Below are 21,908 nucleotides of genomic sequence, written 5' to 3'. Positions count from 1 at the left end.
GGACACTAAATTACAATTGGTAAGCAAAGCCTATAGACATCTGTGAGATGAAACGAAGAATTCCGGATGAGGTCATCCAAAGCGATGGAACCATCAAGTGAATCTGACATCCACCAAAATGGGAAATGTTCTGATCAGACGTATAACACAAAAGATATTACAGATGAAGTGGAGCGCTGTATAGGATCTCTAGCATCTTACATCTGCCTTGCCAGGTTCTGAGCCCTTCACCCATTTCCAGGAGTCAGAGCAGAGATTTTATTACTTGACCGGCACTTGCAGAACACAAAACTACTGCTCATTGTTTTCAGTCTGAGAGAGTAAATAATAGGGTCCCCCAAGGAATTCAGTGTAATCATCATAGCACTGAGGTTCCGAAACACAAACATCCTCGAATTTAACTTGTTGGGGCAGACTGTGTAGATGACGTCCCACATGACTCCACCAAAGAAAGGAGCATAAGACACGACTGCAAGGATCCAGATGAAAATGCAGGTTTTGGCAACTTGTATTTCCGCAGCTTTATAGGTCCCATCATGCTGCCCGTGCGCCTGCATGCAAAGCTTCTGTTTTCTTAATAGTAGAATAATTCCCACATAGGATAGAAGAGGGAAGAAGAATGCAACAATGCAATTTGGTATAGTGATGAAAGCCAAATAGTCAATGCAGAAAGGTCCATATAGAGTAGATACGTTCCCGTCCTTTCTTAGGCAGTCCCATCCTAACAAAGGCAGAGAGCCAAGAACAATAGCTACTGTCCAGATAATGAACACGGTGGATAAAATCTGATTCCTGGAAACTCTGTATCTGAATTTGGTGCTTCCAGATACGGTCAAATAGCGTTCAATGCCAATACTTACTAAGTTGTATACTGTAGATAGTATGGAAATGGTGTACGAGACATAGGCAATGAGGGTCTTCCAAGAACCAGTTAGAGTACTGTTAGGTTCTGTTAGAAATTGTACAGAGATCCATAAACCACATAAGCTCACCAGCAGATCCGATACAGCCAGGTTGCAAAAAAGGATAAAAATACATTTTGTGTAGTCTCTAGAGAATGTTATAGTAATAATTACCGCAGAGTTAAATATGGCAGACACTATATTAGTGAGCATTTGAGAAATCCCTAGTGCAAGAACCACATCTGGACTCCAGACATCCGAACCATTCAGCTCTTCACCAGAGCAGTTTAGAAAGTCATTCATGGTCTTCTGCCTCAATATGTGTCCTTAGAAATTGTGGTCATTCTCCAAGTAAAATGACGGACCTCAATCTAATTCTCTCATCTTAAACATCATGCTTTGCACAAATTAAAGATTAACCTCATTTCAACACAATCAGCCAAATAGCCCTGAACCCTCCAGTTGCTAGGCACAGAGCTCGGAGCGGCAATATGGCACAGAGCACGGAGCGGCAATATGACACAGAGCACGGAGCGGCAATATGACACAGAGCGCGGAGCAGCATTATCTTCTGGGCATTTTCCACATTTGACCTTATCTACGTTATCATGGTGTCTTTTACCTGACAGCAGGAAATTGCTGTTTGCAAAGCATCAGAGTTGATAAAAATTATAGGACTAATTAGAAGTCTATGTGGATTCTGCATCGGTGTATTTATTTCTTCTTTGACCGGCTGCATTATCATTCATGGGCAGGGAGCGACGGGAGGCAAAGTTACTGAATTTTCTTATAGCCAGGAATATACAGTATGTGTTATTAAAGAGGTAGTCCGCTCTAACATAACTTTTCATATGTCATTGCCCATGGTGAGACTAAGGGCCCTATTCCACAGTAACGATAATCGGCCGGATCGTCCCCATTTGGCCCGATTTGGACGATTATCGTTCGGTGAAATAGAGAGAACGATCAGCCGATGATCGTGTCATCGGCAGATTGTTCATTTAGGGCCAGATCTAAAATCATTGTTCCCCCACCGCGCATCGCTACGGTTGAATAGTGGTGCGCGGCGGGCGACCGACGATTTGAGATGAAGCAGCAGCATATATTACCTGTCCAGGCTTCTTCTCCACGCTGTCTTCTTCCCCGGGTCCCGTGCGTTCTATCTTCAGAATGGCCGGTCAGCTGACGGAGCGCTCAGCTAATCACAGGCCGGGACCGCCGCGGCCGCGGCCATCGGTAAGGATGTCCCTGCAGCCCTCGCTCAACAATCATCAGACCGTGGAATAGGCCCAGTAAACGAGCAGCGATCTAGCAGATCGACGCTCGTTTACATCGTTGATCGGGCCCTCCTCGGCCCGTGGAATAGGACCCTAAGGCTGGGTTTACACTGCCGTTTTTCTATTTCTCAAACTGATCTGTCAGATGTTATTTTGATGGATCGGAAACGGATGTTAACGGATACCAACGGAGTACATTTTTCTTGGTTTGTCACAAAGAATGGAAAGTACTATTCAGCCAACAGGCCCACTGAGCAGCATATTTCGGGTAGCAATGTGTAAGGTTGGCATATATTTTTTCCAAGGAGGAGGAGGCATTGACCAAGTAGACTGCTTCATTAATATGAGGTGTATCAGTTCTTTTCCACTAACAAGTAATTGTCAGCTTAGCGGCCATTAGAACATGCATTAGCACAGTCCTTACTGTTGGGGGTAAGCTGATACAGTATGTCCTTGAGGAGCAGAGCAAATTCTGTCTGGCACGGCAATGAACTATTGGTAAGCTGGTCCAGCAAATGAATGACAGCAGTCCACGAAGGAACAATTCCTGGACAGCTCCATAAAATGTGCGTCAGCATACCTCTATTGCCACCGCCTCTCCAGCAGTATGGTGAACTAGTCGGGTAGATGCCGTAAAGGCGTACTCGGTAAAACCACCTGTACAACGTCTTAATCATAATCTCCTGGTGGGACACAGAGCGAAAGGTTTTGTAGACTTACTAAATAAGTCCCAAATCTGCAAGAACTAGATAGGTTGTGAGTGCCAACCAGGTGTGGAAAGTGAAGAGTGCCCGATGGGTCATATAGATAGCTTTATGTGAGTGATATCTTTACTCTTCCATTGCGAGAGATCAATACCAGGGATCGCTTTCCCTAATATTTCAAGAGGTACCTTGTCCTAGTGGTGCACAGAATTATTGAAGTTATTGATATGTTACCCAATCTGCAGAGCAGTCTAGTGTGCATCAGAGAAGTGTCCTCTACATATCTTTCCAGGATCACCCAGGGTTTGTCAGTTGCCTCTTGCCACCAGCAGTGATACCTAATAATAATATTGGAGATTCGGCAGGCCAACCCCTCCTCCTTTCTTGTGTCGAGCCATCATGCCTTTAGCCAATCAGGGTTTCATGTCTCCCCACACAAACTTGGATAGGACAGTGTGCAGTTTAGAGAAGAAAGAAAAAGGGAGAAAAATAGGGATAGTCCGAAAGAGATACAGAAGCTTAGGGAGTAGTAGCATGTTGAATGTCGCAATGAGACCTAACCATGAGATAAAGAAGGGTTTATACGCTTTGATAGTTGCCAATATGGGTGTGAAATTGGATTCATATTATGTGGAAAACAGGAGAGGATAAGTTGATCCCCCAAATACATAACAGAGCTAAGTTGTCAGTCAAAGGTGTACATTGCTTGCAATTGTGAGAGAACAGAAGGAGGGATATTAAGTGGTAAAATTTGCAATTTTAAATTAAGCTTATAATAGTAGATGTTGCTGAAATCTGAAAAGACCGTGAAAGCTGCAGACAGTGAAGTGATAGGATCAGTCGTCATCAATATCACGCTGTCCGCGAATAATGCTATTTTATCCTGGTGTCTGACGCCGCCTGAGACGCTACGTTAGATAGGGTCAGTGCTGCACACCTCTGCCTTAGAATGTGGAAGCCGGTGCTCAGTGGTAACTGGGTTCTTCACCCATAAATCATGTATAGGAGAAAACCACGGCACTCGATATTGCAAGAATAAGTGAAAAGTTTATTTTTTAGCAAAATGATATACGGTATTTTACTCCGACCATACATAGAAATTATAAGAGCTGAGACCAGGTGCTACGTCTCAGGGCCGCTCAGCCACTCAGTGAAGGAGGCGGGATCCGAGCGGACTTCAAACGGATCCTGTCTCCTTCTCTGAGTGGCTGAGTGGCCCTGAGACGTAGCGTCTTGGGCGGCGTCAGACACCAGGAAGCGTCCGGGAACCGGGGACCGGAGCGCCGCGATGAGTGACCCGCCGCTGGAACCGGGGAGGTAAGTGGACGTCTTTTATTTCAACCACCTCCTCCCCGGTCCCCCCAAAAAAGTGCCCCCACACTGGATAACCCCCTTTAACTACTTTTACTTGGGAGGGCAAAATTAGTTTGAGACGGGATGCTAGAATCTTAGCGTAGATTTTGACGTTGCCATTTAATAGGGAGATGGGTCTGTAATTTGATGTTTGGTCAATGGATTTACCCGGTTTTGGGATGGTAGTGTTTAACGCACTTAAGATCTCTTGCGGTAAGCTGCCCAGCTCCATAGCATGATGAAAAACCCTAAGAGCATAGGGAAGTAGTGTGGGAATAAACCTTTTATAACAGGCATTATTTAACCCATCCAGGCTTTATGTATTATGCATTTTATAAATGGTCTGTAGGACTTTCGTTGACTAGATTGGAGAGGTTAAAGCAACCAGATGGGGCTGCAGTTTGGACAGCTGGGGTTTATATAAGAACTTGTCTATTAGAGGTTGGGTGGGCTGGGGGGTAAGAGGGTCTTCCTTTAAATTATATAGGGAGCAATAGTAATCTTTAAAAACATTGGCGATGCCAAAACCAGAGCTCATTATAGTCCCCTCATATTATCAGTTTATATTTCTCCAGTGAGAAGAACAACTGCTTGGCCAGTTCCTGAAAATATAAAATTAAGCGATCAGGTGGAATATTTTCTGAGAAGCCCCTGAACTTGATATTGTTCCGCCTATTTCTATCTTTGGCGTCGGCCAGTTTGGCTTTCACAGCCAGCGCAGTATTTTCTAGGTCGTTGTGAGCATCCACCAAACTGTTATGTGCTGTGGCAAAGGACACCATTTTCGTTTCTATATGTGAGACTCTTTCTCCCACTTCATTCAGAGTCGATTTGAGTGGGTTAAGCATTGTGGATAAAACTTTATGCAGGGATTCCTTGACGGCACAGAGCATCTCTTTTAGAGTGGTATCTGACACAAAAGTATTAGAGGTTTGAAAGGAGGCAAAGGCGTCTGTTGTTCCCTGGGCTTCCATATTGTCCCACATATCAGCAAGGGCATCTTGTAAGTCTGGAACCCGAGGTGAGGCTGTCAGCCTTTGGGTGGTATTACACGGGCCGATGGGGGCCCGATAATACCGGTAAACGAGCACCGATCTGCTAGATCGGCATTTGTTTACTGGGCCTATTACACGGCCCGATAATCGTTTAACAAGGGCTGAAAGGACATTGTTATCAATGTCCTTGCAGCACTTGCTTTAACGATATACTTTACCTATCCACGCTCCAGGGCTGCTCCGCGGCGGTCCCGGCCTGTGATTGGCTAAGCGGCCTGTCAGCTGACAGGCCGCTGTGAAGCTAGAGCGCACGGGACCCGGGGAGAAGGGGACCGCAGGAGCAGCCCCGGAGCGTGGATAGGTAATGTATATCGTCAGTCACCGGCCACACACTGCTATTACACGTAGCGATGCGCGGTCGGCGCCTGACAATTATAGGTTCTAACCTATATCAACGATCAGCCGATGACAACAATCATCGGCTGATCGTTGTCTTTATTAAATTCGGCCGATTATCGTTCCGTGTAATAGTACCCTTTGTCTTTGTTTAGCCGGGCTGGTACAGGGAGAAGGGTCACCTGTCTGTGATAGAGAAGCTGCGGCGTGCTCCAGTTCTGGTGACAGGGAGAAATGTAGCGGGGAAGATGATTTGCTGCTGCTAGCAGTTACAGCAGCGTGGGTGGTCATCTTGTGCTGTTCTGGTGGTGTTTCAGGGGACTACAAGTGAGAAGAGATCCCAAAGAGAAGAGTTGAGGAGGGCAAGGGCTCACCTTAGCTGCAAGCTGCACTTGAGGGGGGTCATTCAGACTGTTGCGCTACTTGTGAAAGGAAGGGCCGTGTGCCGCTTACAAAAGGAGCTTACCTGGCCGGCACCATCTTTAGTGCGTTCTGTCCCGGTGGCAAAGAAGCGGCGGAGAGAGGAGCTGGAATCTGGTTTTTGCTCCTTGGTCCTCCCCATAAGGTGGAGGATCATACTAGGACCACAGGACCGGTAAGGTAGTTAGCCGCTGGCAGGATCCGTCGCTTAGTTGTGCTGGTGAGGCAGGAGCTAACTGTTCATCTTGTTCCGCTGCCAAGCCACGGCCAAATTCTTCTTATTTTAGCCAAGTTGCTGATGCTGAGATGGCTTTGGGAGTTGAACATTGCGTGGAGGTGTGGGAAGTGCTTACAGACAAGCGATGGGTAGGTGTGGAGTGGCAAGTGGGATGGGAGGGGGATGAGGATAGAATGGTGGCAGATGGATGGGAATGTGAAGTGGTTAGGCTTGTGAGGAAGTAGGATGTAATGTAGGATGGGGCAAAGAATGTGACTGTGCATAGGACTGTGTGTGGGGGATGGGCTGGGAAAATGACTGTGGTTGGGAGAGAGAAAAGTCTGTGGTTAGGAGATGGTCTTGACAAAAGACTAAGGACCGGACATTGGCTGTCCAAAGGACTGGGGCTGGGAGATGGGCTGGGAATAAGATTGGGGCTGGGAGATGGGCTGGGCATAAGATTGAGGTTGGGAGATGGGCTGGGCATAAGATTGAGGTTGGGAGATGGGCTGGGCATAAGATTGGGGTTGGGAGATGGGCTGGGCATAAGATTGGGGTTGGGAGATGGGCTGGGCATAAGATTGGGGTTGGGAGATGGGCTGGGCATAAGATTGGGGTTGGGAGATGGGCTGGGCATAAGATTGGGGTTGGGAGATGGGCTGGGCATAAGATTGGGGTTGGGAGATGGGCTGGGCATAAGATTGAGGTTGGGGGATGGGCTGGGCATAAGATTGGGGTTGGGAGATGGGCTGGGTATAAGATTGAAGTTGGGAGATGGGCTGGGCATAAGATTGAGGTTGGGAGATGGGCTGGGTATAAGATTGAGGTTGGGAGATGGGCTGGGTATAAGATTGGGGTTGGGAGATGGGCTGGGCATAAGATTGGGGTTGGGAGATGGGCTGAGCATAAGATTGAGGTTGGGGGATGGGCTGGGCATAAGATTGGGGTTGGGAGATGGGCTGGGCATAAGATTGGGGTTGGGAGATGGGCTGGGCATAAGATTGGGGTTGGGAGATGGGCTGGGCATAAGATTGGGGTTGGGAAATGGGCTGGGCATAAGATTGGGGTTGGGAGATGGGCTGGGCATAAGATTGGGGTTGGGGGATGGGCTGGGCATAAGATTGGGGTTGGGAGATGGGCTGGGCATAAGATTGAGGTTGGGGGATGGGCTGGGCATAAGATTGGGGGTGGAAGATGGGCTGGGCATAAGATTGGGGTTGGGAGATGGGCTGGGCATAAGATTGGGGTTGGGAGATGGGCTGGGCATAAGGTTGAGGTTGGGAGATGGGCTGGGCATAAGATTGGGGGTGGAAGATGGGCTGGGCATAAGATTGAGGTTGGGAGATGGGCTGGGCATAAGATTGGGGTTGGGAGATGGGCTGGGCATAAGATTGGGGGTGGAAGATGGGCTGGGCATAAGATTGGGGTTGGGAGATGGGCTGGGCATAAGATTGGGGTTGGGAGAGGGGCTGGGCAAAGGACTGGGGTTGGGGGATGGGCTGGGCATAAGATTGGGGTTGGGGGATGGGCTGGGCATAAGAATGGGGTTGGGAGATGGGCTGGGCATAAGATTGGGGTTGGGAGATGGGCTGGGCAAAGGACTGGGGTTGGGGGATGGGCTGGGCATAAGATTGGGGGTGGAAGATGGGCTGGGCATAAGATTGGGGTTGGGAGATGGGCTGGGCAAAGGACTGGTGTTGGGGGATGGGCTGGGCATAAGATTGGGGTTGGGAGATGGGCTGGGCAAAGGACTGGGGTTGGGTATGGGAGAAAGACCGGGCCAATGACTGAGGTTGGTTGACGTGCTGTAGAAATCGCTGGGGCATTGGATTGGTCCTGAGAAAAGGATGGTTGCTGGGAGTTGGTGTATGAATAGAACTGATGCTGAGGATAAGCTTGAGGCTGGGGATATGTTTGTGGGAATAGGTTCGGCTGTTTTGTTTTTTTTCTCAGGAGCTCCAACACTTTTTGGGACGTCGATATTTAAAACTCATCTGGCAGATCAGGGCTCAGGGTTTTGAGATCAGGCAGGATTGTGATCATAAAAGAATGCATTTGGGTAATCAGAGTCACTTGGATGAGATCCTCCCAGATCTGAGGTCGCCTCCTACCTTCTATCAGTGCTGCAGTTCCATGTACTACTAGCAGATGGTGGCAGAAGACACGTCTATCAAGTTCAACCAAGGAGGGGATGGATACAGGGAAGGGGGAGGAATGATAGGCTCTATACATACAGGGAAGGGGGAGGGGTGATGGTACTATACATACAGGGAAGGGGGAGGGGTGATAGTACTATACATACAGGGAAGGGGGAGGGGTGATAGTACTATACATACAGGGAAGGGGGAGGGGTGATGGGCTCTATACATACAGGGAAGGGGGAGGGGTGATGGGCTCTATACATACAGGGAAGGGGGAGGGGTGATAGGCTCTATACATACAGGGAAGGGGGAGGGGTGATGGGCTCTATACATACAGGGAAGGGGGAGGGGTGATGGGCTCTATACATACAGGGAAGGGGGAGGGGTGATAGTACTATACATACAGGGAAGGGGGAGGGGTGATAGTACTATACATACAGGGAAGGGGGAGGGGTGATGGGCTCTATACATACAGGGAAGGGGGAGGGGTGATGGGCTCTATACATACAGGGAAGGGGGAGGGGTGATGGGCTCTATACATACAGGGAAGGGGGAGGGGTGATGGGCTCTATACATACAGGGAAGGGGGAGGGGTGATGGGCTCTATACATACAGGGAAGGGGGAGGGGTGATAGTACTATACATACAGGGAAGGGGGAGGGGTGATAGTACTATACATACAGGAAGGGGGAGGGGTGATAGGCTCTATACATACAGGAAAGGGGGAGGGGTGATAGTACTATACATACAGGAAGGGGGAGGGGTGATAGGCTCTATACATACCGGGAAGGGGGAGGGGTGATAGTACTATACATACAGGGAAGGGGGAGGGGTGATAGTACTATACATACAGGGAAGGGGGAGGGGTGATAGGCTCTATACATACAGGGAAGGGGGAGGGGTGATGGGCTCTATACATACCGGGAAGGGGGAGGGGTGATAGTACTATACATACAGGGAAGGGGGAGGGGTGATAGGTTCTATACATACAGGGAAGGGGGAGGGGTGATAGTACTATACATACAGGGAAGGGGGAGGGGTGATAGGCTCTATACATACAGGGAAGGGGGAGGGGTGATGGGCTCTATACATACAGGGAAGGGGGAGGGGTGATAGTACTATACATACAGGGAAGGGGGAGGGGTGATAGTACTATACATACAGGGAAGGGGGAGGGGTGATAGTACTATACATACAGGGAAGGGGGAGGGGTGATAGGCTCTATACATACAGGGAAGGGGGAGGGGTGATAGTACTATACATACAGGGAAGGGGGAGGGGTGATAGTACTATACATACAGGGGAGGGGGAGGGGTGATAGTACTATACATACAGGGGAGGGGTGATAGTACTATACATACAGGGAAGGGGGAGGGGTGATAGTACTATACATACAGGAAGGGGGAGGGGTGATAGTACTATACATACAGGGAAGGGGTAGGGGTGATAGTACTATACATACAGGGGAGGGGGAGGGGTGATAGGCTCTATACATACAGGGAAGGGGGAGGGGTGATAGGCTCTATACATACAGGGAAGGGGGAGGGGTGATAGGCTCTATACATACAGGGAAGGGGGAGGGGTGATGGGCGCTATACATACAGGGAAGGGGGAGGGGTGATGGGCGCTATACATACAGGGAAGGGGGAGGGGTGATAGTACTATACATACAGGGAAGGGGGAGGGGTGATGGGCGCTATACATATACACTTATATTATTTTGCTCTAAGAACTTGTCTCTCCTGTTGTTGCTGTGACCAGATCCTGTGGTAACTGTTCCACAGATTCACAGTTCTCATGGTAAAGAAGACTTGTCGCCTCTGGAGATTGAACCTTTTTTTCTCCGGGTGGAGGCAGCGCCCCCTTGTCTCTCTGGTTGGAAGCAGCGCCCCCTTGTCTCTCTGGGCGGAGGCAGCGCCCCCTTGTCTCTCTGGGTGGAGGCAGCGCCCCCTTGTCTCTCTGGTTGGAAGCAGCACCCCCTTGTCTCTCCAGGCAGAGGCAGCGCCCCCTTGTCTCTCCGGGTGGAGGCAGCGCCCTCTTGCCTCTCCAGGCGGAGGCAGCGCCCCCTTGTCTCTCCGGGCGGAGGCAGCGCCCCCTTGTCTCTCCAGGCGGAGGCAGCGCCCCCGTGTCTCTCCAGGCGGAGGCAGCGCCCCCCTTGTCTCTCCAGGCGGAGGCAGCGCCCTCTTGTCTCTCCAGGCGGAGGCAGCGCCCCCTTGTCTCTCCGGGTGGAGGCAGCGCCCCCTTGTCTCTCCGGGTGGAGGCAGCGCCCCCTTGTCTCTCCGGGTGGAGGCAGCGCCCCCTTGTCTTTCCGGGTGGAGGCAGCGCCCCCTTGTCTCTCCGGGTGGAGGCAGCGCCCCCTTGTCTCTCCGGGTGGAGGCAGCGCCCCCTTGTCTCTCCGGGTGGTGGCAGCGCCCCCTTGTCTCTCCGGGTTGAGGCAGCGCCCCCTTGTCTTTCCGGGTGGAGGCAGCGCCCCCTTGTCTCTCCGGGTGGAGGCAGCGCCCCCTTGTCTCTCCGGGTGGAGGCAGCGCCCCCTTGTCTCTCCGGGTGGTGGCAGCGCCCCCTTGTCTCTCCGGGTGGAGGCAGCGCCCCCTTGTCTCTCCGGGTGGAGGCAGCGCCCCCTTGTCTCTCCGGTTGGAGGCAGCGCCCCCTTGTCTCCCCAGGTGGAAGCAGCGCCCCCTTGTCTCTCCGGGTGGAAGCAGCGCCCCCTTGTCTCTCCGGGTGGAAGCAGCGCCCCCTTGTCTCTCCGGGTGGAAGCAGCGCCCCCTTGTCTCTCCGGGTGGAAGCAGCGCCCCCTTGTTTCTCCAGTCGGAGGCAGCGCCCCCTTGTTTCTCCAGTCGGAGGCAGCGCCCCCGTAAATAAATTAATCATCTCCCCTTATCCGTCTCTTCTCCAGACTAAACACATGTAATTCTATTATCTCTCCTCATAACTAAGATGCTCCATTCCCCTTATTAGTTTATTGGCCGTCTTTGTTCCCTCTCCAGCTCTAGAACGTCCTTTTTATGAATCTGATTCCAGAACTGGACGGCGACTCCAGATGAGGCCGCACCAAAGCTTTATAGGGGGTAATATTATATCCCTGTCCCCAGAGTCCTGGCCTGGTATATACATGACAATATCCTGCTGGCCTTACAAGCAGCTGACTGACATTGTGCTGTTCTGTAGTCTATTATCTACAAGTACAACCAGATCCTTCTCCATCAGCGACTGCACCAGTGTAACCACCCCAGGACATAGGATGCTGCAGGTTATTACTCCCCCAGGACATAGGATGCTGCAGGTTATTACTCCCCCCAGGACATAGGATGCTGCCGGTTATTACTCCCCCCAGGACATAGGATGCTGCAGGTTATTACTCCCCCCAGGACATAGGATGCTGCAGGTTATTACTCCCCCCAGGACATAGGATGCTGCAGGTTATTACTCCCCCCAGGACATAGGATGCTGCAGGTTATTACTCCCCCCAGGACATAGGATGCTGCAGGTTATTACTCCCCCCAGGACATAGGATGCTGCAGGTTATTACTCCCCCTAGGACAAAGGATTCTGCAGGTTATTACTCCCCCCAGGACATAGGATGCTGAAGGTTATTACTCCCCCCAGGACATAGGATGCTGCAGGTTATTACTTTCCCCAGGACATAGGATGCTGCAGGTTATTACTCCCCCCAGGACATAGGATGCTGCAGGTTATTACTCCCCCTAGGACATATGATGCATGCGGGTTATTAGTACCAAGGTGCATAACATTTAACCACATTAAACCTCATTTGCCAAGTGGCCACCCGAACACTCAGTTTGTCTAAGTCATCCTGTAACATCTGCACATCCTCCATAGACTGTACTACAAAGCCTGTAACATCTGCACATCCTCCATAGACTGTACTGTACTACACATCCTGTAACATCTGCACATCCTCCATAGACTGTACTGTACTACAAAGCCTGTAACATCTGCACATCCTCCATAGACTGTACTGTACTACAAAGCCTGTAACATCTGCACATCCTCCATAGACTGTACTGTACTACAAAGCCTGTAACATCTGCACATCCTCCATAGACTGTACTGTACTACAAAGCCTGTAACATCTGCACATCCTCCATAGACTGTACTGTACTACAAAGCCTGTAACAGCTGCACATCTTCCATAGACTGTACTGTAATACAAAACCTGTAACATCTGCACATCCTCTATAGACTGTACTACAAAGCCTGTAACATCTGTACATCCTCCATAGACTGTACTGTACTACAAAGCCTGTAACATCTGCACATCCTCCATAGACTGTACTGTACTACCTGTAGTGTATAGTTAAGGGAGGTCCTGTATACCATAACTGGGGGGGGGGGGCTGTATACCTGTACTGTATAGTTTGGGAAGTGCTGTATACTTGCAGTGTATAGCTGGTAGAGGTCCTGTATACCTGTACTGTATAGTTGGGGGTCCTGTATACCTGTAATATATAGTTGGTGAGGGTGCTGTATATCTGTAATGTATAGTTGGTGGAGGTCTTCTATACCTGTAGTTTATAGTTTGAGAGTCCTGGATACCTGTAGTGTATAGTTGGTGGAGGTCTTTTATACCTGTAGTATATAGTTCGGGGGTCCTGTACACCTGTAGTGTATAGTTTGGGGGTCTTATGTACCTGTAATATAGAGTTGGTGGAGGTCCTGTATACCTGTAGTGTATAGTTTTGGGGCCTTTATACCTGTAGTATATAGTTGGTGGAGGTCGTGTATACTTGTAGTGTATAGTTTTGGGGTCCTGAATACCTGTAGTATATAGTTGGTAGAGGTCCTGTATACCTGTAGTGTATAGTTTGGGATCCTTTAAACCTTAGTATAGAGTTGGTGGGGGTGCTGTATACCTGTAGTATATAGTTGATGGAGGTCCTGTATACCTGTAGTGTAGAGTTTGGGGTCCTGTATACATGTAGTGTATAGTTGGTGGAGGTCCTTTATACCTGTAGTGTATAGTTTTAGGGTTCTGTATACCTGTAGTATAGAGTTGGTGGAGATCTTGTATACCTGAAGTATATAGTTCGGGGCCATGTATACCTGTAGTGTATAGTTTGAGGGTCCTCTATACCTGTAATATATAGTTGGTGGAGTTCCTGTATACCTGTAGTGTATAGTTTTGGGGTTCTGTATACCTGTAGTGTAAAGTGTGGGGTCCTGTATACCTGTAGTATAGAGTTGGTGGGGGTGCTGTATACCTGTAGTGTATAGTTTTGGGTTCCTGTATACCTGTAATGTATAGTTTGGGGTCCTGTATACCTGTAGTATATAGTTGATGGAGGTCCTGTATACATGTAGGGGGAGATTTATCAAAGGGTGTAAAATTTAGACTGGTGCAAACTACCCAGAGCAACCAATAACAGCTCAGCTTTAGGCAGTGCTGAAAGGAAAGCTGAGCTGTGATTGGTTGCTGTGGGCAGTTTGCACCAGTCTAAATTTTACACCCTTTGATAAATCTCCCCCGTAGTGTATACTTTTGGGGTCCTGTATACCTGTACTGTATAGTTGGTGGAGGTCCTGTATACCTGTAGTGTATAGTTTTGGGGTCCTGTATACCTGTAGTGTTCTGTAGTTCGGGGGTCCTGTATACCTGTACTGTATAGTTGGTGGAGGTCCTGTATACTTGTAGTGTATAGTTTTGGGTCCTGTAAACCTGTAGTATAGAGTTATTGAAGGTCCTGTATACCTGTAGTGTATAGTTTTGGATTCCTCTATACCTGCAGTGTATAGTTTGGGGTCCTGTATACCTGTAGTGTATAGTTGGTGGAGGTCCTGTATACTTGTAGCGTATAGTTTTGGGTCCTGTATACCTGTAGTATAGAGTTATTGAAGGTCCTGTATACCTGTAGTGTATAGTTTTGGATTCCTCTATACCTGCAGTGTATAGTTTGGGGTCCTGTATACCTGTAGTATAGAGTAGGTGGAGGTCCTGTATACCTGTAGTATAGAGTTGGTGGAGGTCCTATATACCTGTAGTGTATAGTTTGGGGTCCTGTATACTTGTAGCATATAGTTGGTGGAGGTCCCGTGCACCTGTAGTGTATAGTTTTGGGGTCCTGTATACCTGCAGGTTCGTATTTACCATTAGGCACTCGTGGTCTGCCTAGGGCAGTCTTTTGTAGTCTTCCACCTCCTGTTCAGACTTGCCAGAAAATCTAGTGTCTTTTCAAAGGGAGGTATGGTTGTATTGGTCAGGTCTGGTATAGCAGTGTCATCCAGTCACAGTATGGCGGTATTGGTCAGGTCTGGTATGGCAGTGTACCAGTCTATTATGATGCTAATTAGTGAGTGAAGAAGCCCCGGGAGGCAGCAGTATGGCGGCCTCTCTGTCCCGAGCACCGGGCCCGCAGTATGGCGGCCTCTCTGTCCCGAGCCCCGGGAGGCAGCAGTCTGGCGGCCTCTCTGTTCCGAGCCCCGGGAGGCAGCAGTATGGCGGTCGCTCTGTCCCGAGCCCCGGAAGGCTGCATTATGGCGGCCGCTCTGTCCCGAGCCCGCAGTATTGCAGCCGTCCCACCCGAGCATCGGGCCTGCAGTATGGCGGCCGTACCATGCTGAGCCCCGGGCCCGCAGTATGGCGGCCTCTCTGTCCCGAGCACCGGGCCCGCAGTATGGCGGCCTCTCTGTCCCGAGCCCCGGGAGGCAGCAGTATGGCGGCCTCTCTGTCCCGAGCACCGGATCCGCAGTATGGCGGCCTCTCTGTCCCGAGCACTGGGCCCGCAGTATGGCGGCCTCTCTGTCCCGGGCATCGGGCCCGCAGTATGGCGGCCTCTCTGTCCCGAGCACCGGGCCTGCAGTATGGCGCCCGTCCTGTCCCGGGCCCGCAGTATGGCGGCCGCTCTGTCCCGAGCACCGGGCCTGCAGTATGGCGGCCTCTCTGTCCCGAGCTCCGGGCCTGCAGTATGGCGGCCGTCCTGTCCCGAGTCCGCAGTATGGCGGCCGCTCTGTCCCGACCACCGGGCCTGCAGTATGACGGCCTCTCTGTCCCGAGCCTCGGGCCTGCAGTATGACGGCCTCTCTGTCCCGACCCCGGGCCTGCAGTATGGCGGCCTCTCTGTCCCGAGCACCGGGCCCGCAGTATGGCGGCCGCTCTGTCCCAAGCCCCGGGAGGCAGCAGTATGGCGGCCGCTCTGTCCCGAGCACCGGGCCCGCAGTATGGCGGCCGCTCTGTCCCGAGCACCGGGAGGCAGCAGTATGGCGGCTTCTCTGTTCCGAGCCCCGGGAGGCAGCAGTATGGCGGCCTCGCTGTCCCGAGCCCCGGGCCTGCAGTATGGCGGCCTCTCTGTCCCGAGCCCCGGGAGTCAGCAGTATGGCGGCCTCTCTGTCCCGAGCCCCGGGAGTCAGCAGTATGGCGGCCTCTTTGTTCCGAGCCCCGGGCCTGCAGCATCGGGCCTGCAGTATGGCGGCAGCTCTGTTCCGAGCACCGGACCTGCAGTATGGCAGCCTCTCTGTCCCGAGCACCGGGCCTGCAGTATGGCCGCCTCTCTGTCCCGAGCCCCGGGAGGCAGGAGTATGGCGGCCTCTCTGTCCCGAGCCCGCAGTATGGCGGACGCTCTGTCCCGAGCACCGGGCCTGCAGTATGGCGACCTCTCTGTCCCAAGCCCCGGGAGGCAGCAGTATGGCGGCCTCTCTGTCCCGAACCCCGAGCCTGCATTATGGCGGCCTCTCTGTCCCGAACCCCGGGCCTGCATTATGGCGGCCGCTCTGTCCCGAGCCCGCAGTATGGAAGCCGTCCTGTCCCGAGCACCGTGCCTGCAGTATGGCGGCCGTCCCATCCCGAGGCCGCAGTATGGCGACCTCTCTGTCCCGAGCCCCGGGCCTGCAGTATGACGGCCTCTCTGTCCCGACCCCGGGCCTGCAGTATGGCGGCCTCTCTGTCCCGAGCACCGGGCCCGCAGTATGGCGGCCGCTCTGTCCCGAGCCCCGGGAGGCAGCAGTATGGCGGCCGCTCTGTCCCGAGCACCGGGCCCGCAGTATGGCGGCCGCTCTGTCCCGAGCACCGGGCCCGCAGTATGGCGGCCGCTCTGTCCCGAGCACCGGGCCCGCAGTATGGCGGCCGCTCTGTCCCGAGCACCGGGAGGCAGCAGTATGGCGGCTTCTCTGTTCCGAGCCCCGGGAGGCAGCAGTATGGCGGCCTCGCTGTCCCGAGCCCCGGGAGTCAGCAGTATGGCGGCCTCTCTGTCCCGAGCCCCGGGAGTCAGCAGTATGGCGGCCTCTTTGTTCCGAGCCCCGGGCCTGCAGTATGGCGGCAGCTCTGTTCCGAGCACCGGACCTGCAGTATGGCAGCCTCTCTGTCCCGAGCACCGGGCCTGCAGTATGGCCGCCTCTCTGTCCCGAGCCCCGGGAGGCAGGAGTATGGCGGCCTCTCTGTCCCGAGCCCGCAGTATGGCGGACGCTCTGTCCCGAGCATCGGGCCTGCAGTATGGCGACCTCTCTGTCCCAAGCCCCGGGAGGCAGCAGTATGGCGGCCTCTTTGTTCCGAGCCCCGGGCCTGCAGTATGGCGGCAGCTCTGTTCCGAGCACCGGACCTGCAGTATGGCAGCCTCTCTGTCCCGAGCACCGGGCCTGCAGTATGGCCGCCTCTCTGTCCCGAGCCCCGGGAGGCAGGAGTATGGCGGCCTCTCTGTCCCGAGCCCGCAGTATGGCGGACGCTCTGTCCCGAGCATCGGGCCTGCAGTATGGCGACCTCTCTGTCCCAAGCCCCGGGAGGCAGCAGTATGGCGGCCTCTCTGTCCCGAACCCCGAGCCTGCATTATGGCGGCCTCTCTGTCCCGAACCCCGGGCCTGCATTATGGCGGCCGCTCTGTCCCGAGCCCGCAGTATGGAAGCCGTCCTGTCCCGAGCACCGTGCCTGCAGTATGGCGGCCGTCCCATCCCGAGGCCGCAGTATGGCGACCTCTCTGTCCCGAGCATCGGGCCTGCAGTATGGCGACCTCTCTGTCCCGAGCATCGGGCCTGCAGTATGGCGACCTCTCTGTCCCGAGCCCCGGGCCTGCAGTATGGCGACCTCTCTGTCCCGAGCATCGGGCCTGCAGTATGGCGGCCTCTCTGTCCCGAGCACTGGGCCTGCAGTATGGCGGCCTCTCTGTCCCGAGCATCGGGCCTGCAGTATGGCAGCCGTCCTATCCCCATCACCGGGCCTGCAGTATGGCGGCCTCTCTGTCCCGAGCCCGCAGTATGGCGGCCGCTCTGTCCCGAGCTCCGGGCCTTCAGTATGGCGGCCTCTCTGTCCCGAGCTCCGGGTCCGCAGTATGGCGGCCTCTCTGTCCCGAGCATCGGGCCCGCAGTATGGCGGCCTCCCTGTCCCGAGCTCCGGGCCCGCAGTATGGCGGCCTCTCTGTCCCGAGCTCCGGGCCCGCAGTATGGCGGCCTCTCTGTCCCCGCAGTATGGCGGCCTCTCTGTCCCCGCAGTATGGCGGCCTCTCTGTCCCCGCAGTATGGCGGCCTCTCTGTCCCGAGCTCCGGGCCTGCAGTATGGCGGCCTCCCTGTCCCGAGCTCCGGGCCCGCAGTATGGCGGCCTTCCTGTCCCGAGCTCCGGGCCTGCAGTATGGCGGCCTCCCTGTCCCCGCAGTATGGCGGCCTCTCTGTCCCCGCAGTATGGCGGCCTCTCTGTCCCCGCAGTATGGCGGCCTCTCTGTCCCCGCAGTATGGCGGCCTCTCTGTCCCCGCAGTATGGCGGCCTCTCTGTCCCGAGCTCTGGGCCCGCAGTATGGCGGCCTCTCTGTCCCCGCAGTATGGCGGCCTCTCTGTCCCCGCAGTATGGCGGCCTCTCTGTCCCGAGCTCCGTGCCCGCAGTATGGCGGCCTCCCTGTCCCGAGCTCCGTGCCCGCAGTATGGCGGCCTCCCTGTCCCGAGCTCCGGGCCCGCAGTATGGCGGCCTCCCTGTCCCGAGCTCCGGGCCCGCAGTATGGCGGCCTCCCTGTCCCCGCAGTATGGCGGCCTCTCTGTCCCCGCAGTATGGCGGCCTCTCTGTCCCCGCAGTATGGCGGCCTCTCTGTCCCGAGCTCTGGGCCCGCAGTATGGCAGCCTCTCTGTCCCCGCAGTATGGCGGCCTCTCTGTCCCCGCAGTATGGCGGCCTCTCTGTCCCCGCAGTATGGCGGCCTCTCTGTCCCGAGCTCCGGGCCCGCAGTATGGCGGCCTCTCTGCCCCCGCAGTATGGCGGCCTCTCTGTCCCGAGCTCCGGGCCCGCAGTATGGCGGCCTCTCTGTCCCCGCAGTATGGTGGCCTCTCTGTCCCGAGCTTCGGGCCTGCAGTATGGCGGCCTCTCTGTTCCCGCAGTATGGCAACCTCTCTGTCCCCGCAGTATGGCGGCCTCTCTGTCCCGAGCTCCGGGCCCGCAGTATGGCGGCCTCTCTGTCCCCGCAGTATGGCGGCCTCTCTGTCCCGAGCTCCGGGCCCGCAGTATGGCGGCCTCTCTGTCCCGAGCTCCGGGCCCGCAGTATGGCGGCCTCTCTGTCCCGAGCTCCGGGCCCGCAGTATGGCGGCCTCTCTGTCCCGAGCTCCGGGCCCGCAGTATGGCGGCCTCTCTGTCCCCGCGGTATGGCGGCCTCTCTGTCCCCGCGGTATGGCGGCCTCTCTGTCCCCGCGGTATGGCGGCCTCTCTGTCCCCGCGGTATGGCGGCCTCTCTGTCCCCGCGGTATGGCGGCCTCTCTGTCCCCGCGGTATGGCGGCCTCTCTGTCCCCGCGGTATGGCGGCCTCTCTGTCCCCGCGGTATGGCGGCCTCTCTGTCCCCGCGGTATGGCGGCCTCTCTGTCCCGAGCTCCGGGCCCGCAGTATGGCGGCCTCTCTGTCCCCGCGGTATGGCGGCCTCTCTGTCCCCGCGGTATGGCGGCCTCTCTGTCCCGAGCTCCGGGCCTGCAGTATGGCGGCCTCTCTGTCCCCGCAGTATGGCGGCCTCTCTGTCCCCGCAGTATGGCGGCCTCTCTGTCCCCGCAGTATGGCGGCCTCTCTGTCCCGAGCTCTGTCTCCGCAGTATGGCGGCCTCTCTGTCCCCGCAGTATGGCGGCCTCTCCGTCCCCGCAGTACGGCGGCCTCTCCGTCCCCGCAGTATGGCCGCCTCTCCGTCCCCGCAGTATGGCCGCCTCTCTGTCCCCGCAGTATGGCGGCCTCTCTGTCCCCGCAGTATGGCGGCCTCTCCGTCCCCGCAGTATGGCCGCCTCTCCGTCCCCGCAGTATGGCCGCCTCTCTGTCCCCGCAGTATGGCCGCCTCTCTGTCCCCGCAGTATGGCCGCCTCTCTGTCCCCGCAGTATGGCCGCCTCTCTGTCCCCGCAGTATGGCCGCCTCTCTGTCCCCGCAGTATGGCCGCCTCTCTGTCCCCGCAGTATGGCCGCCTCTCTGTCCCCGCAGTATGGCCGCCTCTCTGTCCCCGCAGTATGGCCGCCTCTCTGTCCCCGCAGTATGGCCGCCTCTCCGTCCCCGCAGTATGGCCGCCTCTCCGTCCCCGCAGTATGGCCGCCTCTCCGTCCCCGCAGTATGGCGGCCTCTCCGTCCCCGCAGTATGGCGGCCTCTCTGTCCCCGCAGTATGGCGGCCTCTCTGTCCCCGCAGTATGGCGGCCTCTCTGTCCCCGCAGTATGGCCGCCTCTCTGTCCCCGCAGTATGGCGGCCTCTCTGTCCCGAGCTCTGTCCCCGCAGTATGGCCGCCTCTCTGTCCCCGCAGTATGGCGGCCTCTCTGTCCCGAGCTCTGTCCCCGCAGTATGGCCGCCTCTCTGTCCCCGCAGTATGGCGGCCTCTCTGTCCCGAGCTCTGTCCCCGCAGTATGGCCGCCTCTCTGTCCCCGCAGTATGGCGGCCTCTCTCTCCCCGCAGTATGGCGGCCTCTCTCTCCCCGCAGTATGGCCGCCTCTCTGTCCCCGCAGTATGGCCGCCTCTCTGTCCCCGCAGTATGGCGGCCTCTCTCTCCCCGCAGTATGGCGGCCTCTCTCTCCCCGGGCGGCCTCTCTGTCCCCGCAGTATGGCGGCCTCTCTGTCCCCGCAGTATGGCGGCCTCTCTCTCCCCGCAGTATGGCGGCCTCTCTCTCCCCGGGCGGCCTCTCTGTCCCCGCAGTATGGCGGCCTCTCTCTCCCCGCAGTATGGCGGCCTCTCTGTCCCCGCAGTATGGCGGCCTCTCTCTCCCCGCAGTATGGCGGCCTCTCTCTCCCCGCAGTATGGCGGCCTCTCTCTCCCCGCAGTATGGCGGCCTCTCTCTCCCCGCAGTATGGCGGCCTCTCTCTCCCCGCAGTATGGCGGCCTCTCTCTCCCCGCAGTATGGCGGCCTCTCTCTCCCCGGGCGGCCTCTCTCTCCCCGCAGTATGGCGGCCTCTCTCTCCCCGCAGTATGGCGGCCTCTCTCTCCCCGCAGTATGGCGGCCTCTCTCTCCCCGCAGTATGGCGGCCTCTCTCTCCCCGCAGTATGGCGGCCTCTCTGTCCCCGCAGTATGGCGGCCTCTCTGTCCCCGCAGTATGGCGGCCTCTCTGTCCCCGCAGTATGGCGGCCTCTCTGTCCCGAGCTCTGTCCCCGCAGTATGGCGGCCTCTCTCTCCCCGCAGTATGGCGGCCTCTCTGTCCCCGCAGTATGGCGGCCTCTCTGTCCCCGCAGTATGGCGGCCTCTCTGTCCCGAGCTCTGTCCCCGCAGTATGGCGGCCTCTCTCTCCCCGCAGTATGGCGGCCTCTCCGTCCCCGCAGTACGGCGGCCTCTCCGTCCCCGCAGTACGGCGGCCTCTCTCTCCCTGCAGTATGGCGGCCTCTCTCTCCCCGCAGTATGGCGGCCTCTCTGTCCCCGCAGTATGGCGGCCTCTCTCTCCCCGCAGTATGGCGGCCTCTCTCTCCCCGCAGTATGGCGGCCTCTCTCTCCCCGCAGTATGGCGGCCTCTCTCTCCCCGCAGTATGGCGGCCTCTCTCTCCCCGCAGTATGGCGGCCTCTCTCTCCCCGCAGTATGGCGGCCTCTCTCTCCCCGCAGTATGGCGGCCTCTCTCTCCCCGGGCGGCCTCTCTGTCCCCGCAGTATGGCGGCCTCTCTCTCCCCGCAGTATGGCGGCCTCTCTCTCCCCGCAGTATGGCGGCCTCTCTCTCCCCGCAGTATGGCGGCCTCTCTCTCCCCGCAGTATGGCGGCCTCTCTCTCCCCGCAGTATGGCGGCCTCTCTGTCCCCGCAGTATGGCGGCCTCTCTGTCCCCGCAGTATGGCGGCCTCTCTGTCCCGAGCTCTGTCCCCGCAGTATGGCGGCCTCTCTCTCCCCGCAGTATGGCGGCCTCTCTGTCCCCGCAGTATGGCGGCCTCTCTGTCCCCGCAGTATGGCGGCCTCTCTGTCCCCGCAGTATGGCGGCCTCTCTGTCCCGAGCTCTGTCCCCGCAGTATGGCGGCCTCTCTCTCCCCGCAGTATGGCGGCCTCTCTGTCCCCGCAGTATGGCGGCCTCTCTGTCCCCGCAGTATGGCGGCCTCTCTGTCCCCGCAGTATGGCGGCCTCTCTGTCCCGAGCTCTGTCCCCGCAGTATGGCGGCCTC

At 55.9% G+C, this 21,908-nt stretch overlaps 2 protein-coding genes across 2 annotated transcripts; both read right to left on the bottom strand.

The window, feature by feature from the left end:
- Positions 1-227: 227 nt before the first annotated feature.
- Positions 228-1,205, bottom strand: LOC138794222 (lysophosphatidic acid receptor 1-B-like). Its single transcript, XM_069973005.1, has one exon. The coding sequence runs from the start codon at positions 1,203-1,205 to the stop codon at positions 228-230; it is 978 nt and encodes a 325-aa protein (XP_069829106.1).
- Positions 1,206-6,325: 5,120 nt separating this feature from the next.
- LOC138794221 (uncharacterized) lies at positions 6,326-7,981 on the bottom strand. The gene has a single exon (XM_069973003.1). It carries the CDS (start codon positions 7,979-7,981, stop codon positions 6,326-6,328), a length of 1,656 nt encoding a protein of 551 aa, XP_069829104.1.
- Positions 7,982-21,908: the final 13,927 nt, after the last annotated feature.

Source organism: Dendropsophus ebraccatus, chromosome 5 (assembly GCF_027789765.1).
Source record: "Dendropsophus ebraccatus isolate aDenEbr1 chromosome 5, aDenEbr1.pat, whole genome shotgun sequence".
Classification (NCBI taxonomy): domain Eukaryota; kingdom Metazoa; phylum Chordata; class Amphibia; order Anura; family Hylidae; genus Dendropsophus; species Dendropsophus ebraccatus.
Note: the sequence above shows the minus strand (reverse complement) of the source record. Positions and strands in the feature narration are given on the sequence as shown.